This window comes from Poecilia reticulata, chromosome 2 (genome assembly GCF_904066995.2).
Source record: "Poecilia reticulata chromosome 2, P_reticulata-male-v2, whole genome shotgun sequence".
Lineage (NCBI taxonomy): Eukaryota > Metazoa > Chordata > Actinopteri > Cyprinodontiformes > Poeciliidae > Poecilia > Poecilia reticulata.
In genome coordinates this window covers 39074268-39092335 of record NC_088831.1, presented here as the reverse complement: position 1 = coordinate 39092335, position 18068 = coordinate 39074268, and the positions used below count along the sequence as shown (strand labels likewise).

At 38.9% G+C, this 18068-nt stretch overlaps 1 protein-coding gene across 3 annotated transcripts in view; it reads right to left on the bottom strand.

Annotated features, from left to right (window-relative positions):
* Positions 1 to 9812, bottom strand: part of LOC103460449 (neuropilin-2-like) — a 116925-nt gene extending 107113 nt beyond the window's left edge. For all 3 annotated transcript variants that reach the window (XM_008402625.3, XM_081604562.1, XM_081604561.1), the window contains exon 1: positions 9523 to 9812. In XM_008402625.3, the coding sequence (XP_008400847.3) occupies positions 9523 to 9598 (76 nt within the window). In that variant the 5' untranslated portion in view covers positions 9599 to 9812. The remainder of the gene's footprint in view (positions 1 to 9522) is intronic.
* Positions 9813 to 18068: the final 8256 nt, after the last annotated feature.

Here is an 18068-nt window from a genome sequence, read left to right as displayed (position 1 = left end):
TCTAGTTGTAAAATGTTATGTGGAAATGCTATTGTTTAGCAAGGAAGATGGAAAATGAATGGACTTCAACAAAACTGCTACAGGCTACAAAAGGTTATGGTTCTAATAATTCTAATTATATCCTGCATCTATGCAGGATAGTATCAAAGTAGTGACCCATCAGCAGAATTCAGCCATTGTATTCATGTTTGCTGGAGTTGAGATGCGTTCAAAAGTTGCAAGACAATTGCTGTTGCAGAAATGTACAACCGATTTTTTAAAGTTGTAATTGAAAAAACCCCAAAAAACTTGCATAAACACTGAATGACATACCCTGAAATGTGTAGCTGTAATGTCAGAAAATGTGAAAAAGTTCAATACTTTTTCAAAAGTTTATTTCTTATAAGAAAAGTTTGATATAAAATAAAAAACAGAGGCTAAAGAGAAGTAATAGAAGTCAGAGGAGGATGAATGTCAGAAAGGGAAAGTAATCCAAGAACATCTGTCTCTCATCAAAAAGGAGAAAGTCAGCAACTCAAAAAAGCTCACTGGACAAAAAAAATAACCTACGTACACACACGCACACACACACACACACACACACACTTATATTGGCACAGACACAAACACACACAAACAGGTGGGGCTGTGTTCTCCAGGTGTTCTGCTTTAACACACAGTGGAAATCTACCAAGTGAGTGTGGATAAAAGACAGAGAATGATGACAGGGAGAAAACTACAAAGGATCTGAGACTAAACACAGCGAGGGGGGAAAGGGAGACAAAATGAGTCATAAAAAATAAAACTGAGTGTGTAATGGAGAAAAAAATTACTGACAGAGGAGCAAGCCTTTCAAGTTATAGGGGATTCTAATCCAAAATGACACTCTAATGAGAAGAAAACAGTGATAAATACAAGTTCAGTGCCAAAACTACTTTGAAAACAAGTGACAGCGTTTGTTAGAACAGATTAGTAATGGGTAATTTGTTCACGTCTGCTTAAATGGTAACAGACTCTTAATAAAAATCTACAAAGCAACTCTACTCACTAACATTTATGTTCGAGCTGAATGTGTAATATACATTTTACCAAAGACAACAGAGGGATATGTTACTCTAATAGACTTCACAATTAAACAAAAACTCATAGAAAATGTTTTGAGCCACGTATGTCCTTAGAAAAGTTGGAAGGAGAAAATAGCCTGCATATGAAAATTTATGAAAAAGTCTGTGATTACAGAAGTTTGTATATGTCTCCATAACTGTACAATGATTGGTCCTGAGCACATAGCAGTCATGTCATGACCTCCAGAGACTGGGCATTAAATGAAATGGTAAATATTGTTCAAATGACTGCAATATAAATGGTATGACAAACCTTGAAGTTACATTTTACATCAGAGTTGGATCCAAAAATGAGTTTGAATTCCTAATTTATTTTTCAAAGAATTCTGGCATTTAATAGCAAAGCAACTAAAAATTAAAAAATAGAAGCTAAAACTTGCGGTGCTTCATGAGTCACACTATAATTTCTATATTATTCTCAAGTTTTTTACTTTTAGTGCTATATAGATACATGGTGTTCAAAGATCTTAAATGGTACTAAAAAGACGTTTATCTTGAATTTCTGTACTAGGTCTTACATCACATTTAGTTACATCCTAAATGCGTGACTTTGTTAATTTAATACTTCTTCAGTTGTCTTTTAAGATATACATTGTATTTATTTCTATTACTGCCATTCTTGCCAAGGTATTGGGATGTTTTTCCTTTCCTTTCATTGCAGGACATCTTTCTACATATATAAATCTTTCTACATTAAAGATTTATATATTTGTTAAAATGTTTTACATCCCCAAACAAATTTTCCAGTAGAGTTTAATAAGTGTGGACTAAACGGGGCTGGTGAGAATGGACCCTTAGTGTAAAATATTCACATTGATGACAGAAGAGAAGAAAATCAACAGCTTAGATTGACAATTTATAATTGACAACAATTTGCCAATCCCACAGGTTCCAACTTCTAATGGTAACATGGTTCAGTTAGATGACATATTATTTGAAGATTCAAGTTCTGATTTCCAATCATTAGCATACAGCCTGCTATCGCCTTCCTATTCTTCTTGGATCCTGATTACGGAAAGAATATGCAAACATCAATGGACGGTTTATCTGGTGTACTCCTTTAAGTGATTGGAATCACATTCAAGGCAGCGTGTTTAATGCTCCACATCAGGCTTCTCAGAAGTGTATGAATGAGAGTGTCTAACAAATCGCGTGAATGGATTTCCAACAAGTGTGAGAAAACATAGATTGACAGAGTCAGAGAGAATAGGCAGAAAGAGAAAAACACAAAGAGTGGCTGAAACAGTAAAGAGATTTCCCACCGTGTCGGAGCGAGAAGAACAGGAGGTGAGGGAGCTTTCTTAAGCCGGGGTGAGGGAGAAAACACTGACAGAGGGATGTGTGGAAAAAGAGACAGAGAGCGCTATTAGAGACGAAGTGAAGTGGCGTGAAAGGAGGGGAAAACAACAAGATGATTCAGCGTGAAGAGAGAGAGAAAAAGGAAAACAACCTGTGGCCTCGCACCACCCTGCCGACTCTCCAGGGACTTGGCTTGTGCACAGACTCGATTACACAAACATTCTTCTTTGTGTGCGAAGGTTTTGAAGAAGCGAGGAAAAGGCAAATATCCCAATTTGAAGGATTTGCGTGATCTCGGCTGCCATCTGAGGATATTTTTTCTTTACAAGTGGACAAACACAACTCGACGCGCCGCTCTCCCCATTTTCTATAATTACTGTAGTGATTACACACGGCCAATAAACACACGAGAATGCTAACAGTTTACTAATGACATGATAACTGTAATTAGAACATCCTGCTGGACACCCTAATTGTCCTTTCTCTTTTTTTTTACGTGAGAGAAACGCAGAGAGAAATGTGCCAAAGGATAATTGGCTTAAATTTTATTCACTCTTTGTGAACTATGTTGTTGATGCTACTAAAACACCCCCCTCTAATTCCAGTCCCCCTACGTTATTAGTCAATGTTATTTCAGAAGATTGAAAGAGCACTCTTCTCTTATTAAAGCAAGACTTGTGTCCTGTGGTTTGGACCCCATCATGGTTCCCTTTTATCCCCAATTTTGTTTGTGCTGTTCATGCATGGACTCTGGTCACGGTTGGGGACCTCAGGGTCTCATCTCATCCGCTGGTATCTTCAGGCCGTGACCTTCAGCAAGCAGCAGAGTGGTGTGAAGCAGCTGAAATGAGCAGGAATGCTCTGGCCAGGGTCAGTCACTGCATCACATTGAAGAGTTTAAGTATCTTGGTGTCTTGTTCACGGGTAATAGCAGGAGATGGATAGACGATTGATGCCTTCTCTGCAGTAATGCGAGTAGTGAAGAAAGCCACAAAGCGACGCCCTCTCTTTAACAGGTTAGACTACATTCTAGCCCTCAACTTGGGTCATAAAAGAGTAAACAGCATTTCAGATATAAGTTACTGAAATTAGCTGCCTTTATAGGGTGGAGGGCTCAGAAATAAAGATGAAGAACTCTGTTGGTAATGGTTATTTCCATCAAAGGCCATCAGTAAAGGTGGTTGGGGCCTTTAATTGGACTGGCTAATGGATACTTTCCTTTCGCAATTTTCTGGACACATCCAACTGGGAAAAGGCCTCAAGGTAGACAGAAAATGCATTGGATGGACAATATTTTTCTTGTAGGAATGGATTTGGAAGAGAAGTCAGAGAGACTGGAGACATTCGGGTTTCCATCTTGTACTTGTTGTCTTGTACCATGGTCAATTCTGCTTTGTTACTGGAACCCAAAAGTCATTTATGACCCTAAAGCAACCCGGATGGGCAGAAGTCACACATCAGTGCACTGTTTAGAAGTAATATTCGATGTCATCGTCTTAGGAACCATTTTGAAGTTGTTGCACAATGAAAGCTGACATTGTTCAAAACAACGGGAGGACAGAAAAAGAAAGCACAACTAATAGTGATGCTTCACCCATTGTTTACATCTGGATTTACCACATCTGGCTTCTTCTGGTGAAGAATCATGACACGTGTCACGTCAATGGCATACAGGTTGGATAAAAGGTGCAATGACCGTTCAGACTGCAGATGTTTTTAAAACTATTCAATACGTATTCAATTTAGTACCACATTTGAAAGTGACACACATCATATTTTTTGTGGGGGTAAGAAGATCTGGATTGGGCCGTTCAGAATGAAAAATATGGTTCACATATGGGCGAAAAAAAGAATTTGATTTTTTTCGCATTTCTATGTGAATGTAGTCATATATAAAAGCTAAATACTGCGGATACATGGTTTGGGCAAAAAGCTGTGATTTTTCTGAGTGTTTTAGACTGCTTGCATGTGACTTCAGGAAAATAGGAGAAAATAAATCTTTGTAAAATCATCATTTGAGGAAAACAGATGAAAGACGATCACTGTTAATCCTAAAACCTGGTGGAAAACACCTGCTTCCTCCTTGCTGCTTGATAATTAAACCAAAATCCAAGGAAAGTCTCCAGCAAAGTCACCTGCTCACTCAGTTGTGGCAGAGAATGACCTGAACCCAATTTTCACTGAAATGTAGAAATGTTTAATTTGTCCTCAATTCTGCAAAAACTATACATAAAGAAAGTGCTAACTGTTAACAGTAGAAATACGAAGAGTAGTCCTGTAAATAATAGAATCCATTGGATAAAAATGTGAATTAAATCTTATGTTTAGGCATAAATCTGAGTCGTCCACCTTCCATACATCATAATCAGAGTGTATTTAATGCCCCACCTTGGCCAGAAACCCTCCTGAGCTCAGCAGAGGAGGGGAATAAATCTGGATTGGTTTACTGCAGGTGGCTCCACTCAACTACTGCTTCACACCCAGCTGCTCTCCTCTTGTTACTCTAACGCCCTATAATACTCCCACTCTCTCTTCCTCTCCCCCTGCCTCTGTTTCTTCCCTTTACCTCCCTCTTTTATACCCTGAAACACTCAAGATTTTTCACGCTGCTTATATTTTCTCCTCCTTCCCTCATGCTCTGTTTTTACTGCTCCATTGTTTCGGTGCGCTCTGCTGGGAGCAAAGTTTACAATTCCTCCAGGTAAGTCATTGTAAATAGATTGTATTTTATGCCTTCCTACCCTCTGCACCTGTGAATCAACACGTCTGACAATGCAGCCGTAATGAAAAACATCTCAAGAGACAATTGCGAGATATCCAGGGAAATATGCAATGCTTACAGAAACGCCTTCTAATGTCACCTGCTAATTGTCTACGTAGAACATATTTTCATTTACTGTGTTAAAAGCCTTCCTTAAATCAAAAGTTATTGAAATTATTTATCCAAATTCAATTCAAACGGCTGGAATGTTTTCAGTATTTTCAGCTAAACTCTGAGGAGATGAATGATGTGCGAAAGCATTCAGGTCCTTGAACTATTCCACATTTTATACATTACATCTCCAAATGTCAATGTTTTTACTGGACTTTTGAGTGAAAATTGGCTGAAAGTGGAGAATATTAGTAAAAACTTGGAAAATTTGTCAAGGTCTTCAACTTGATTTATAAATAAAACCCCAAAAATTAGAGCAAATTAGCTAATTTTATTGTCATACCTCTAAATAAAATTCAATGCAACCTGTTGCTTTAGTCATTTGGTAAAAAAAAAAAACCTTTTTGAGAATACAGGATCATGAAAACTGATATACATACATAAAATTTTTTGTATGTCAGCTCAACTAGAGATAATGTTGAGATGAATTTTAAAGCAGGCTTAGACTATAAAACAATACCCTAGGGTATGAACATACCTCACAGAATTACACTCATCTAAGCTGACACTGTACAATGCGCTTTGGCACATAGCGGTGGCAGCATCATGCAGCAGGTGCACAGAAAACCATAGGTGGTTAAAAGCTAAATCAGGTTAAAGAAATCCTGTTAGGGTGCAAAACATCTGAAACTATTCATGCATTCAAAGGGCCCACTGCTGTTTATGCACACTAATTGAGCTTGTTTTTATTTCCAAAGACAATTTTGAAATCTCTGTCTTTAGATGTGCAAAACTGGTATCCAAAAAAAAAGAGATTGTTTTGCATAGTTTTAAAAACCATCCTTTTCATTCCACTTCACAATTATACGCTACTTGTCATGAATCATTCCAGTTGGGGAACTTTAGGGAAATAACAAAATTAAGCAAATTTACAAGCACATGTGCAAAACACAAAAGAGAGACCAAAACCAGTGAGGAACACAAGAAGAACATGCATTGCAGCAGAACAGAGAACTGGCAAAGAACTGACTGAAAAAAGGGGATTTTTAAATGCTGGGGAGGCCATTAGTGGGACCAAGGTCAAGAGTGTTACACTGAATTCACAGAAGCTGTGAGAGACACGAGTTAAAAAGACAACAACATTGGCTAATTATAATAATAATCAGAACAAAACACAAAGATAACCCAAAACCAGAAGAACCAAAGCAAAGAACAAAGACAAATCCAAACCCAAGTCCAGCAATAACACCAGTTTGGCACTGAAAGGCTTAAAAATCCTACTAAATTTCACTTCAGTTGGCATTTGTAACATGGCAAATTACATAAAGGGTGTCTTTGGAAAAGCACTGTATGTTTGTGGCAGGCCGCTAAAATGGGCAAAAGCTCATTAGTCGAACAAGTGAAATGGATAATTTGTTTTATTGATGGCTTACAGAGCCCTCTGACTCAGCCTGATGTAATAATTAATTATAACAAACTGAACCCACAAGTAGGTTTAAACCTTGAGGTCATATTAAACACTGATCATAAAGGTTTTCCTTAAGCCTAAGCGGCAGTAAATAATTGCTTTGGGTATTTTACAGCTGCAATACAAGAAGAAAACAACTCAAAACAGATGAAACATCCGACCTCATGTATGTATGTGGAGTTGCTTGCTCCCCGTCCACTTTAGACTTATAAAATGGCCCTAAGTTGGGTGGGAGCAATCATATCAATTATATTAATAACATAATTCAAGCCTGAGTTCTACCTGTGGGCAATTTGCTGGAGCACTTCTAACACTGTGTATATGGCGGTGATCCTGTTTCATCATCCAGCATATTTCAGTGGAGACACTATAGAGGCAGACAGCTGGTCTTGAGTGGCCAATTATGTCCGTTTATCTCCCTTCCAGGCGCAGCTGCGATCAAACGGAATGAAGAAACAGGATCAAACAGCGAGGCTAAAAATCTCTCTTCCGTTAGGATCGCTTCTTTACTGCTGCTTCCCCGTGTCTGTTTCCGTCTCTGTTACTTCCTCTTTTCTCTACTTCCATCTCCTCCTGCTTTATATTTACATATAAATATATAATATATACACTTTCACGTCTCTCTGTGTCTTCCTCGCTCATCTCTCGGGAAGCAGCAAAGGAAAGGCATCTTTAAAAGTTTAGTGCTGAGGAAGCTTCATCCTGCAGAAGATCTGGATGCTCAACTGAGTGCCACGGGGGGAGAGCTGGAGGGAAGCTACGGGGAAAAGTTTCATCTCATGTCAGCAGATATTCTGTTTCCAGATGCAGTCAGTGTGCCAGAAATCGGCCATTGTTACCTTTATGATCGGCATCTAATGAGAAATCAGATTTATCCCCCCACCCTATTCATTGAATGCATCCAAAACAAGCACAAGCTCAGCCAAAAGCATGCTGAGTAATAAGTGTCACAAACTACATCGAAAGTCCTACTTTAAGTTGGATTCAAAGCCCTATTATGTAGTATTTGTAATCTTTTTGTGTTACAGTACATAGAAAACTAAATCTGAATCGCGCCAAATCGGGGGTCGGCATATGAGACAAAACCTAAAATCAGAACCGGTCAGTAAAAGCAGGATCTGTGCATCTCTAATTCTCTAATTCAGCCAGAAAGGCTCTAAACAACAGGTCCTTTACAGAAAAACAGAAAATGTATGTATTTTTTTTCTTGTCGGTTACTAATAAGTTGTAAGAATGTTTTATATCTAAGCATGGTGAGAAAATAAGAAATTTCTATCCAAACAGATTAATTTTAATATCTTAAACACATTAAAGGTTTCTGTAAATTCTGACTAACTTTAAAAAAGAAAAAGGAAAAAAAAAAAAGAAAACATTTGACAGACGGGGTACCAAAGTTTTCAAATCCTTAAAAGTTCCTCTGACAGGGGAGCTTTTAATAAAACCTTCAAAAATACTGAAAGGTCCTTCTCTACAACAATCGACTTGTTTCTCCATAGTTACCCACATGAACCTGAAAGCGTTATCATAAAGAGTCCGTTTTGAAATACTCACATTTATTACCAAATAGATAAAAATATACTCATACGTAATCTCAAATGAAGAAGTATTCTTTATTTTTTTTATTCCCCGCTAAATTGACGTTTTGTTTAGTTTTTTTCATTACTCTAAAGCGCATAAAAAGTTCACACCTGTAGAAGCAGAGCGACTAAAACAAGTGGCTACTGATCTGGTATCATGAGGACAGAAAAGCTGCTCGGACCTGGAAATCTGGTGCCTAAGATTCGTTGTGCGTAAAACGATGTACACGTGAAAATGCACGGTCAATGCACGCACGTCTGATGAGGAGAGGTTGGGTTGCGCCTCTCAGAAACGACTGTGCATAAAAAAAGTGAAATTCGGGAGTCGAACTGGCTTTGAAGACCAGACAAGCGGTGTCGGAGCGCAGCTGACCTCCGCCAGCAGGAGACAGTAAAACCAGCCAGCTTCACCAGCACCTCTCTGCAGACCTGGCTGTGAAAATGAATATAGTAGCTCCAGATTTGAAAAATAAGTTTTGAAAGTTGCCGTTCAGTTTTCAGACTGTTAGGATAACTTTCGAGGAATCAAGATCGCGTCAGCACAAATGAGGACGTAAAACTCTGATCAGGATGTGAACGCTGACAGCATCACTCGCTCCTAACGCTATATTGTGGTGGATTTGTTTTTTATTATTGGCGACATGGGAGAACCCGACTAAAAAGAGGGCTTTAAGGAAAAAAATTAGATGGAATAAGATGCCATTCAAGATCAGCGCACAATCCATTCCTGGACGCGCTGAGAGCAGCAGAGGACGGAAGCAACCAGCCTCCCTCTAAACCTGCATCATGGCTTACAGGTTATTCAACTGATCACAGATGAAGGTTGTTGAGATTTTACTTCTATGTCTCCATGATGTAGCGGTGCAAACTGTTTGCACTGGAACAGAATGAGACAAATAATAATTTTAAAAAATCGACCACTTTCCTCTTAATTGTATTCAAGTTATACTAAATAGACTATTCTGTTACAAAAAGCATATTTTAAATGAGTTGGAGGCTGATGTGTTGTAAGAAATGAATTTTAATCACAACTGACTTTCATTTCATCCCATTTTCTGGTGCCTCACAGATCGCAGTGGAGTTTTTTTTGTTTTGTTTTGTGTCTTTTAACTCACTGCTCCCTTTCAAAAGAGCGGTTAGATCATCATGTAAACCCGAGGGAGACACATGGATTTACGCGGGAGACAAAGGTGTCAAACTTACCTCCGTCGTCAGCTTTTACTGCTGAAGGCAAAAGAAGCGGCAGAATACATCCACACAGCCATAAATATGAATCCATCTTTTCCCTCAATGTGTTGAGAAACCAGAAGAAAAATGAAAAGCGCTCTCCTTTTTTTGGTTTATTTGGTTTGTATTAAAAATAAAGTGTTCCGGTAATAAACTTCCCCGTCCTTTTCCCACAGTGCCTTCAGGGTTAACAATCACAATCCAAACGCCGGGTTGCAGCTCTCCAAGAAATACGGTTTTGGCTCTTTTACACAGTTCATGTGAGTTATTGTCACAGCTTCTTTTCGCCACAAAACCGCAGTTAATGCAGCACAAAAGCATAAAATCTGTAGGATTTGAACTGCAAACACGGTTTTATCCCGGCGAAATCCATGTTGGTGCGCACAGTCCGGGTAAGGGTGTCCCACAGAGTCAAAACGTGTGTTGGAGCAGGTCTTGGACAGAAGAGACACTCAAATTAAAATTAAAAAGAAACAAAATTCGAACTTGGTGCTCAAGTCGAACCAAAAGGAGTGTAAGAAAATAACGAAAATTTAAAACAAAAAGTGGTCTGCAAACATATTAAACCTTCGTTTACAACTCTACTGAAAAAGGGCAGGTTCTCATTTTTTAATGTTCCCTTTTTATGTTCTGCCCCAACAGCAGTTATTTCTCAGGCCAATGAAAAATGTATTTCTCATAAGGCGCAGATCCAGTTCCCGTGCGTAAAACTGCTCCGGAGAAAATAAACGTGGTTCGTCTCCACTTCTCCTCCTCCTTGAAAGCTGTGCGTCTCTCCGCTGCAGCCCTCTGCTCTTCAGTCCACTCCCTCCGCTCCTCCTCTTTACGCGCAGTAGCAGCAGCAGCAGCAGCAGCAGCAGCCCGTGTGCCTCTGTGTGTCTCTCTCTCCCGGCAGGCAGGCTCCGGCAGCGCGCTCCTTCCCCACCGTTCTCCTCCGGGTTTGTGGCAGTGAACGGGACTGCTCACTCAGTTCACCCTGTTTCGGCGCGCGTGCCCGCCGTGCGCTCGTGAGCGTGTATCGGATTACAGTGGGCACCTCGGCCCGCCTCCATGTGGCCCCTCACTGATTAAAGAGCAGCTTCATCTCCCTCTTGTCTCTTTTGCGCCTGATCACCTCTCAACATCCTACACATCGTTATACCTTCATCCGACTCCCCCCCTAATTTCTCTTTACTTTTCCTACTGTTTTGATCTGGATTCCATATTAAGAAACTTTTCATTCTGTATACTGATTTCAAACGTACTCATACCCTTTGTACTATATTACTTTTCTGTTACTTCATAACCACATACTTTATTGTACTTCATTCAGATTCCAACAAAAAGTTGGGTTATAATGTAAAAAAAAAATATTTCAAAGCATTTTTATGGGTTGTGTATTGGCAATCAGTCCACATGGGTCAATACTTTGTAGAAGCTACTGGGAATGTCTTTGCTACATACAGAGACCCACATTTTGCATCTCTTCTTTGCAATTAGCTCAAACTCACTTTGTTCATATAGAGTGTGCAGGAACACCAGCTTTCAAGTTTTGTCAGACTTCTGGGCTGGTGTAGGTTTTGATTAGGCCATTTAAATGCATAAATATACTTAGATCTGAATCATTTCATTTCCTGTACCTTCTTTACAAAAAGCATCCCCACAACACAATGCTGCCACCATAACAACTCCTTAGTTGTTATTTTGGAGATGTGATAGTAGACTGAACAGTGCTCCAAAAGAAGCTTGGAATATTGCTAAAAATGTTAAGTGTGCTTAAAGCGATATTTTGTTTAAAGTAAATGGGTGGAATTGTGAAATAAGTCATAATGAGATCACTTCTAACAATCTTTTGCCTCAACTTAAGTGTCTAATTTTGTAGTTTATACATTCGGGGCGGTAAGGGAGATTTCAGGCCTGGGAAACAACCCTGAACTCCAGCCAAATATCTTCAGCTTCCCCACTTTCCTTTTCTAAAGCACTACTTTTTCCCCATCACACAAAATCCCAATGTAATATGTAGAAGTGCAATGGAAACACTTTTTTAGCATCACAGAAGTCACATGAGCCAAAACCAAATGTTACTACTGGCAGAAACACAAAGAAGACAACAGGAAGTGATAGGAGGATGATGGCGCGACATGTTTTTTAATGACTCATCGCATGAACTTATTCACATGTGATTTTAATTGCAATTCTAAAAATCTTATTTAATGGAATCACCACAATTGCTAACGTGCTTTTTTCGACATAACAAAATATCGACAACATTTTGCAGACATTTGTAAAAGAAACAGTTATTGTAGCCAATTATCTATCTTACAAAGTGAGGACAAACACACAACTTCTCCTTAGAAGTGACAAATTGACCAGTCATGCAGAACAGTCCTTATAATGATAATGTTAGTGTTTATGAACCATAAAATAAATTGAAATTACAAAACAAAATTTGCCCATTGGAAACACGGCAATAAAAAAATAAAATGAAATTCAAAAGAAAAGAAAACTTTTGCACTAGGTGGTGGTTTTTCAGCCATATATATATATATATATATATATATATATATATTATATATATGTATGTATGTATGTGTGTGTGTGGGCGTGTGTGTGTGTATGTATGTGTATGTATGAACCATAAAATAAAATAAATTGAAAGATTTCCCACATTCGTATGCCAGCAAGGCAAAAAAAAAAAAAACAGCTTTCTGCCAAAGGCACATGGGTCGGTGGGAAACTGGATCTGAACAAGAGGTGGAGTAATACACAGCTGAAGTTAAAATAAACTTGGTTTACATAATAAGGTGATGAGATTTCTTTCTTTTACTCAAAAGAGATCCAGAGTTTGCCTCTGTCATTATAGCTGCTCACACACTTGGTTTCCTTCCCACTGCCTGCTCCTGTTTCCTCAGCGGTGTAATGGAGGGAGTCCGTCAGTGGGAGGTGTGTTTTAGCAGCACCAGAGCTCTGCGGTCTGACAAACCCAACCCGCCTCGGCCCTAGCTCTGCCTTCCCAGGGCACACCCTGCTCACATCTATGCGCAGATGTACACACATACAGGCCATAATGACACGGCTGAACTCACCACTGACCACTCAGTAAAACAAAATCAAGACCTGCACCCAGATTTCGTGGGAAGAAAAGCCCTTACAAACTCCTTTATGACAGAGAAGATAATCACAAGATAGCTGATCCCATTTTTACATCGAGTGCTGATTATTTATAGTCTCTTGAACTTTGTGACACAAAATTTTCGGAGAGTGGACCGTGATATGTGATATGGTCCTCACAGAAAGACAGCTGATTTTACCATTACAGGACTACATTACAGTATTAAAAAGGTACAACTATGTGTGATGTACCAGCCGGGTATTTTCCGGTATCTTGAGGCCCTGAAGCTATTTTTCTGTGACACATTACTGGAGTAGCTATTAGCTCATTCCTTGGGTCTCTCTGTTCCTGGGACCTCTGTAACCAGGCTCTCTCTTACTCTCACCCTTCTTGCTGCCTTCCATCCTGCCTCTTTGCACTGAAACTAAATCCACCAGGTCTGCTGGAATCTGTCAGGTGATGAGAGCACACAGAAGTCGCATGATCGACGTTAACGTCTGATGTCTTAGTCTCACTTTGAGAAAATGTCTTAAAAATAGGCTGTTCAAAAGTAGTTTCTTTCTTTTCTAGTTTCTACCGTTGGTGGAGTTTTTTCAGATTTTGAAAATACACAAAATTTTCAATGGAGCTGAAATGACGTAATCAAAATTTCCGAAAATTTAGATTTTAGTTTGGGTGTCGTCCAAAACTGAGCAGTTCTATTTTCCACTCCTTTACTCAACGCTGACCTTATAAAACTGCTGCGAAAAAAGACTTTCCAGTCATTGACATCTTTTCTGCTTTCCATGCAGTAGTGGGCAGGCTTTCCCAGAATTAACTACTGAAATCATCAGCATCCCAATTAAGACTATCACACAGAGCTGCTGCTGCTGCGCTTTGCTGTCAGCTCTGTATCTTAGTGAAAACCCATGACAGATATGGCTGCTAATACCAAAACTAAATTCTGATTGTTTAATGAAACATTTAAATTTTAATACAGTTCATTTAGCTTTACAAGTTCAGTTTTCTTGAACTGCTCTTTTCATCCTGGCTCTTTCTATGGAGCTACAAGAGGAAAAGCAGCTCTTGTTTTATTGGAGGTTTTCTCTGCGGGATTTTGCATGATGGAGCAACTCAAGAAAGCTCAGAAGGAAAATGATAAATGCTTTTCAAATACATTTAATTTCTATACCTGCTACTTTGGTGACCCTAAATGAATTAAATTTTTGTTAGTTGTCACCTAATTAGGTAAATAGTCAACCTGTGGTGTAATACAAACCTGGATGACTTGCGAAAGTACTAATAGAGTCGCAGGAGAATTTTAGTGGACAAGAAAAACACCAAAAAGGTCAGGCATAAAGTTGTGGAGAGGTTTGGTCATAAAATATCCAAAACTTTAAACTTTTATTAAGCACTGGTCTTTCTATCTCTACCATCCCCAATATGGCAGCATCATGATGAGGAAAAGCTTTTCTTTAGAAAGTTTAACAGCAGAACTTTTATAGAAAATGTTCTAATTGCACCAATAAAAAGTCTGATAGGCAGAAAAGTACAGTGTACTACAAACTTATTAAAACTCCTTAATTTTGTTTACATTTTGTCATATTACAACCACAAACTTCAGTGCATACAGACATATGAAACTGTTTGTGTTAATGACCAAAAAGCCATTAATGCAAACAACTGGAAAAACTGAAACTGACACAACTAACAATGCATGAAAATTTACTGACAACCAATAAAAAAAAATCAGACTTTGCTTTTGAATTGAGATTCGACAGAATAATTTAAAAAACAAACTAACAAACTAGACCAGGACAAAAATTATGGCAAGGCACATCAGATCTATGCATTCGTGTAAAACACAACTTTTGAGAAGGAGAACATTTTACAGAAAACTGACTAATCCATCACCTAACAATAAAAAGACATATAGTACAGGCCAACTATAAAGTGAAAAGCCCAGGATGAATTAATAGCTCAGCAAGGCACCGTATTTAAACTTTATCTTGCCTGGTTATCTTCGCAAAAGGCTTACATCAGTTCAAATTATGATCAAGATTCTGATTCATCATTACTCTGTTGAAGTTAAACTAATTTAGCTGAACTCCAACTTTCAGCAAAGGGTAGGGAGAGAAATGAAGCCCTATGGCATCTTAATGAAAACATGTGTGAGGGTGTGTTTTTAGCAGAGCTGTGAAACCAGGCGAGAGAAAGGCGATCCCTGCTTTGCGTCAAGGGAAGAACTTCTTGGTTGGCTTTTCATCAGCTAAGACCGATTCTGTCCACACCTTAAGGACACTCTGAAGCCATTTGGTTCTCTCTGGTTTGACTCACACGATGAATGATCCCTTGATTTAAAGTCTCCATTTCCATAATTTCTGTTTTCAACTCTTCAGTCTGTCTGTTGTTGCCTGTTCTGGTTGTCACATTTTCACATTTTATATCTATTTTATTTTTCTATAGAGGCGAAGACCTGAATGAACATTTCACTTGGGAGTTTAACTGTGGGAATTAGTTTTACTAGGATGTCAGTGTGTGGACAGTTCCACTTTTTTTTTTAAAGTCCCGGTTTCTGTTTTTTCAGAGGGACCAAAATAAACTCCAGCAACATTAGTCCCTTTGAATGAAACTCAGCACTAATTGCATAAAGTAGAAAAATAAAAGCTCCACTGAAGCTTCTTATTTCATCAAACCTTATGTACATTCTTCTGAAATCAAAATGTATAAGCACTCAGAAGTTAAATAAACATTGACAAGAATCTTAGGTAAAACAAGATGACTTCTCTCAGTCTATCACACTGCAGCACAACATTAAGCTTAAGGAATCGGAACAGGAAAGAAAACCACATGGAGAAGTTTGCAATCTCAGGGGAAACCAGCAGCTCTGCATCCATCATCCTCTCCTCATTTGTGCTTCTGCCTTTGAATAAATGTTTGTGCAGGTGGTTGAGTGTCACAAAGTCAAACAAAATTTCAGGGCATAGTTGGAAGCCGTCAGCGTGTTGGATATGCTTTTTTATTTGGGGGCCAGCGTGCACAGTAACCTGTTGACTTTGTGAGGCTCCAGGGATTCTGCAGATGGTGTTTTTTGGGGTCTTGCTGCCATTCAAAGCAAACTCTTTCTGAATCTCTCCCACATGAACTTGTCTTCGATAGTGGAAGTAAACTATTCTAAATGCAAATATGCACAACAATCACACTTTGTGTGGCCTCGTCGATAAGCATTATTACTAAAGCACATTCCACGGGAAACCGCAGGAAATGAGTGTCAATGGTTAACACGGGCTACACTGACATACTCAGAGATAATCGTCTCTGTGCCTGCGTGGGTATAGGGCTCAGTAGTGATAATAGCAGTCCAGCCTGTGGAGACTGCAGGATGTCAATTCAGCTATTAGCAAGGACACAGAAGTGCCTGGAAAGGACAAATAAATACACAGCAGTACACACACACAAACACATGTAGTTTGGATACAGTGTTATGGGATCCCAAAAGGCTATCAGAGTGTGAGGAAAGTCTCTCTGTTTTTAAGACCGAAGATATGCCCATCCTTAACTGGTATTTGTTGTTTGTCTTTTCATAAAAGACAAAACATACCATCTGTAATTGCTACATCTCACATTTTAGCCATTACAGCTTACACTCACACACAGCAGCTGAATCGAGGCTGGGATTAATTCATTCGGCGATGAAGTGAAAAGTAACAGAGGGGTTGACTTGAACCCCCTTGATGCTTTAGTTATTTTACAAAACACGGAGAGAGGAGTCTTAATCCTACTTTGGAGCATTTTTTTGTGAAAGGTCCCATAGTTTAAGATTCTCTTTAAAAAAAAAAAGACAAAGTCATTTGGAATAAGAAACACTTTAAAATTTAACAAAATATGTAGACTGGTCCAACTTTGACTGGAGAATTCTACAGGTACCTCTCAGTAAATTAAAATGTGCTTTCTGATGAGGCTCATTTGTCACATTAAATACATATCTTTCAAAATAATCTTTACGTAGGTATTAAATACACTTTCATTAAACCCAAATTTCAGTATTAAAAATGTTATATTTTGTATGTAATAATCTAATGCAATGTTGTGTTTTCATAAGACATAAGTGAAAAAAAATCAGCAAATAATTAAAGGTCTTTTGTTTTGCTCACTTCTCCAGCAGCCATTGGAGTAGGTGGAGCTCCACTTAGATTGAGAGGTGAGGGGCTGGACTTGGCTTGGGGTTGCTAGGTAACAAATTATGACTCAACAATTTGGGAGTTTTTGATATGGCTGTTTTGCAGATCCCATTAATTTAAATAAATGAAATTTCCTATAATGTTTTTTATTTTTATCTTCTGAGATACACATGTACACTGATTTCAGATTCTTTAAAACAATTTGTGAAACCTTTAGTTATTAAAATAGATTTTTTTTATATAATTACCTGTTCAGGATGAATTCTGTCTCTTGCCCATTGACTGCCAGAGTTGGTAATCAGCTCACCCTGCAAGGATAAGTGGGTTTAAGCAAAAAGACTGTTGGATTTTGATACCTTTTTGCGTCATTCCAGTGAACTGGATGCATTAATAAATCCCTTAGGATTACAGCATCCATTCATATGGATAAAGAAACCTGAGGTCCAGGTACACTGCGCAATTAGAGTCTTGCATCTTATTGGACACAAATAAAAGTATTTAGACAGTATGAAACTAACATTTCCGCTCTTTTCGTCAGTCGGTCTCCACCTCTGTTGTAACCAGAGTTAAATCTGTTCAGCTGGCGCAAGATTAGGGGTTACAGTTGGTGACTGAAGGACTTCTGTGTGTTACCGCCATGACATAACAGTACCATGTGTGGGTGGGCTTTACTTTACGGAAAGATAGCACCAGAGTCTCAGGAGGCACAATCCAAGAAGAACTCTGATTTATATCCGAGCATGAGCATGAATAAAATACCCCTCATTTTTAGTTCAAGGGTCCCAATTGTGGCATCACTCTAAACAGAGTTCTCTTTGCTCGGTTTTTAATGGCAGCACAGAGAGGACAATTAACCCACGGTGCAGCTGATGCCAGTCGTTCACATGTGGTGTGGGATGACACGGGGTATTGGACGGAGTCCAAGACCTGTGTCGGGGTAAAAGGCACAGATGTCCTGGTGTCCTATAAAGCCTGGTGCACAATATGATAATTATACATTGGTGTCATTTGTCTTGGGTCACTGGAAATGTTTATGAGATGTGCGAGTACTGTCATTTACCAACATCACCGCCGTGACGTCTGCACGCCCCACAACCCGGGTAATTGGCCACCAAGCATCATGCTAACCCAAGAGACTAGCTCTACTAAACTTCATCAATTGCTGATAGTGCAGTTAGTTTTGTCTGTGAGGCATCCTTTGAGAAACTCGCTGGCTCCCTGAAAACTCCTGATAACGCAAAACATATCATTCACACCAAATCCGAGGCTTT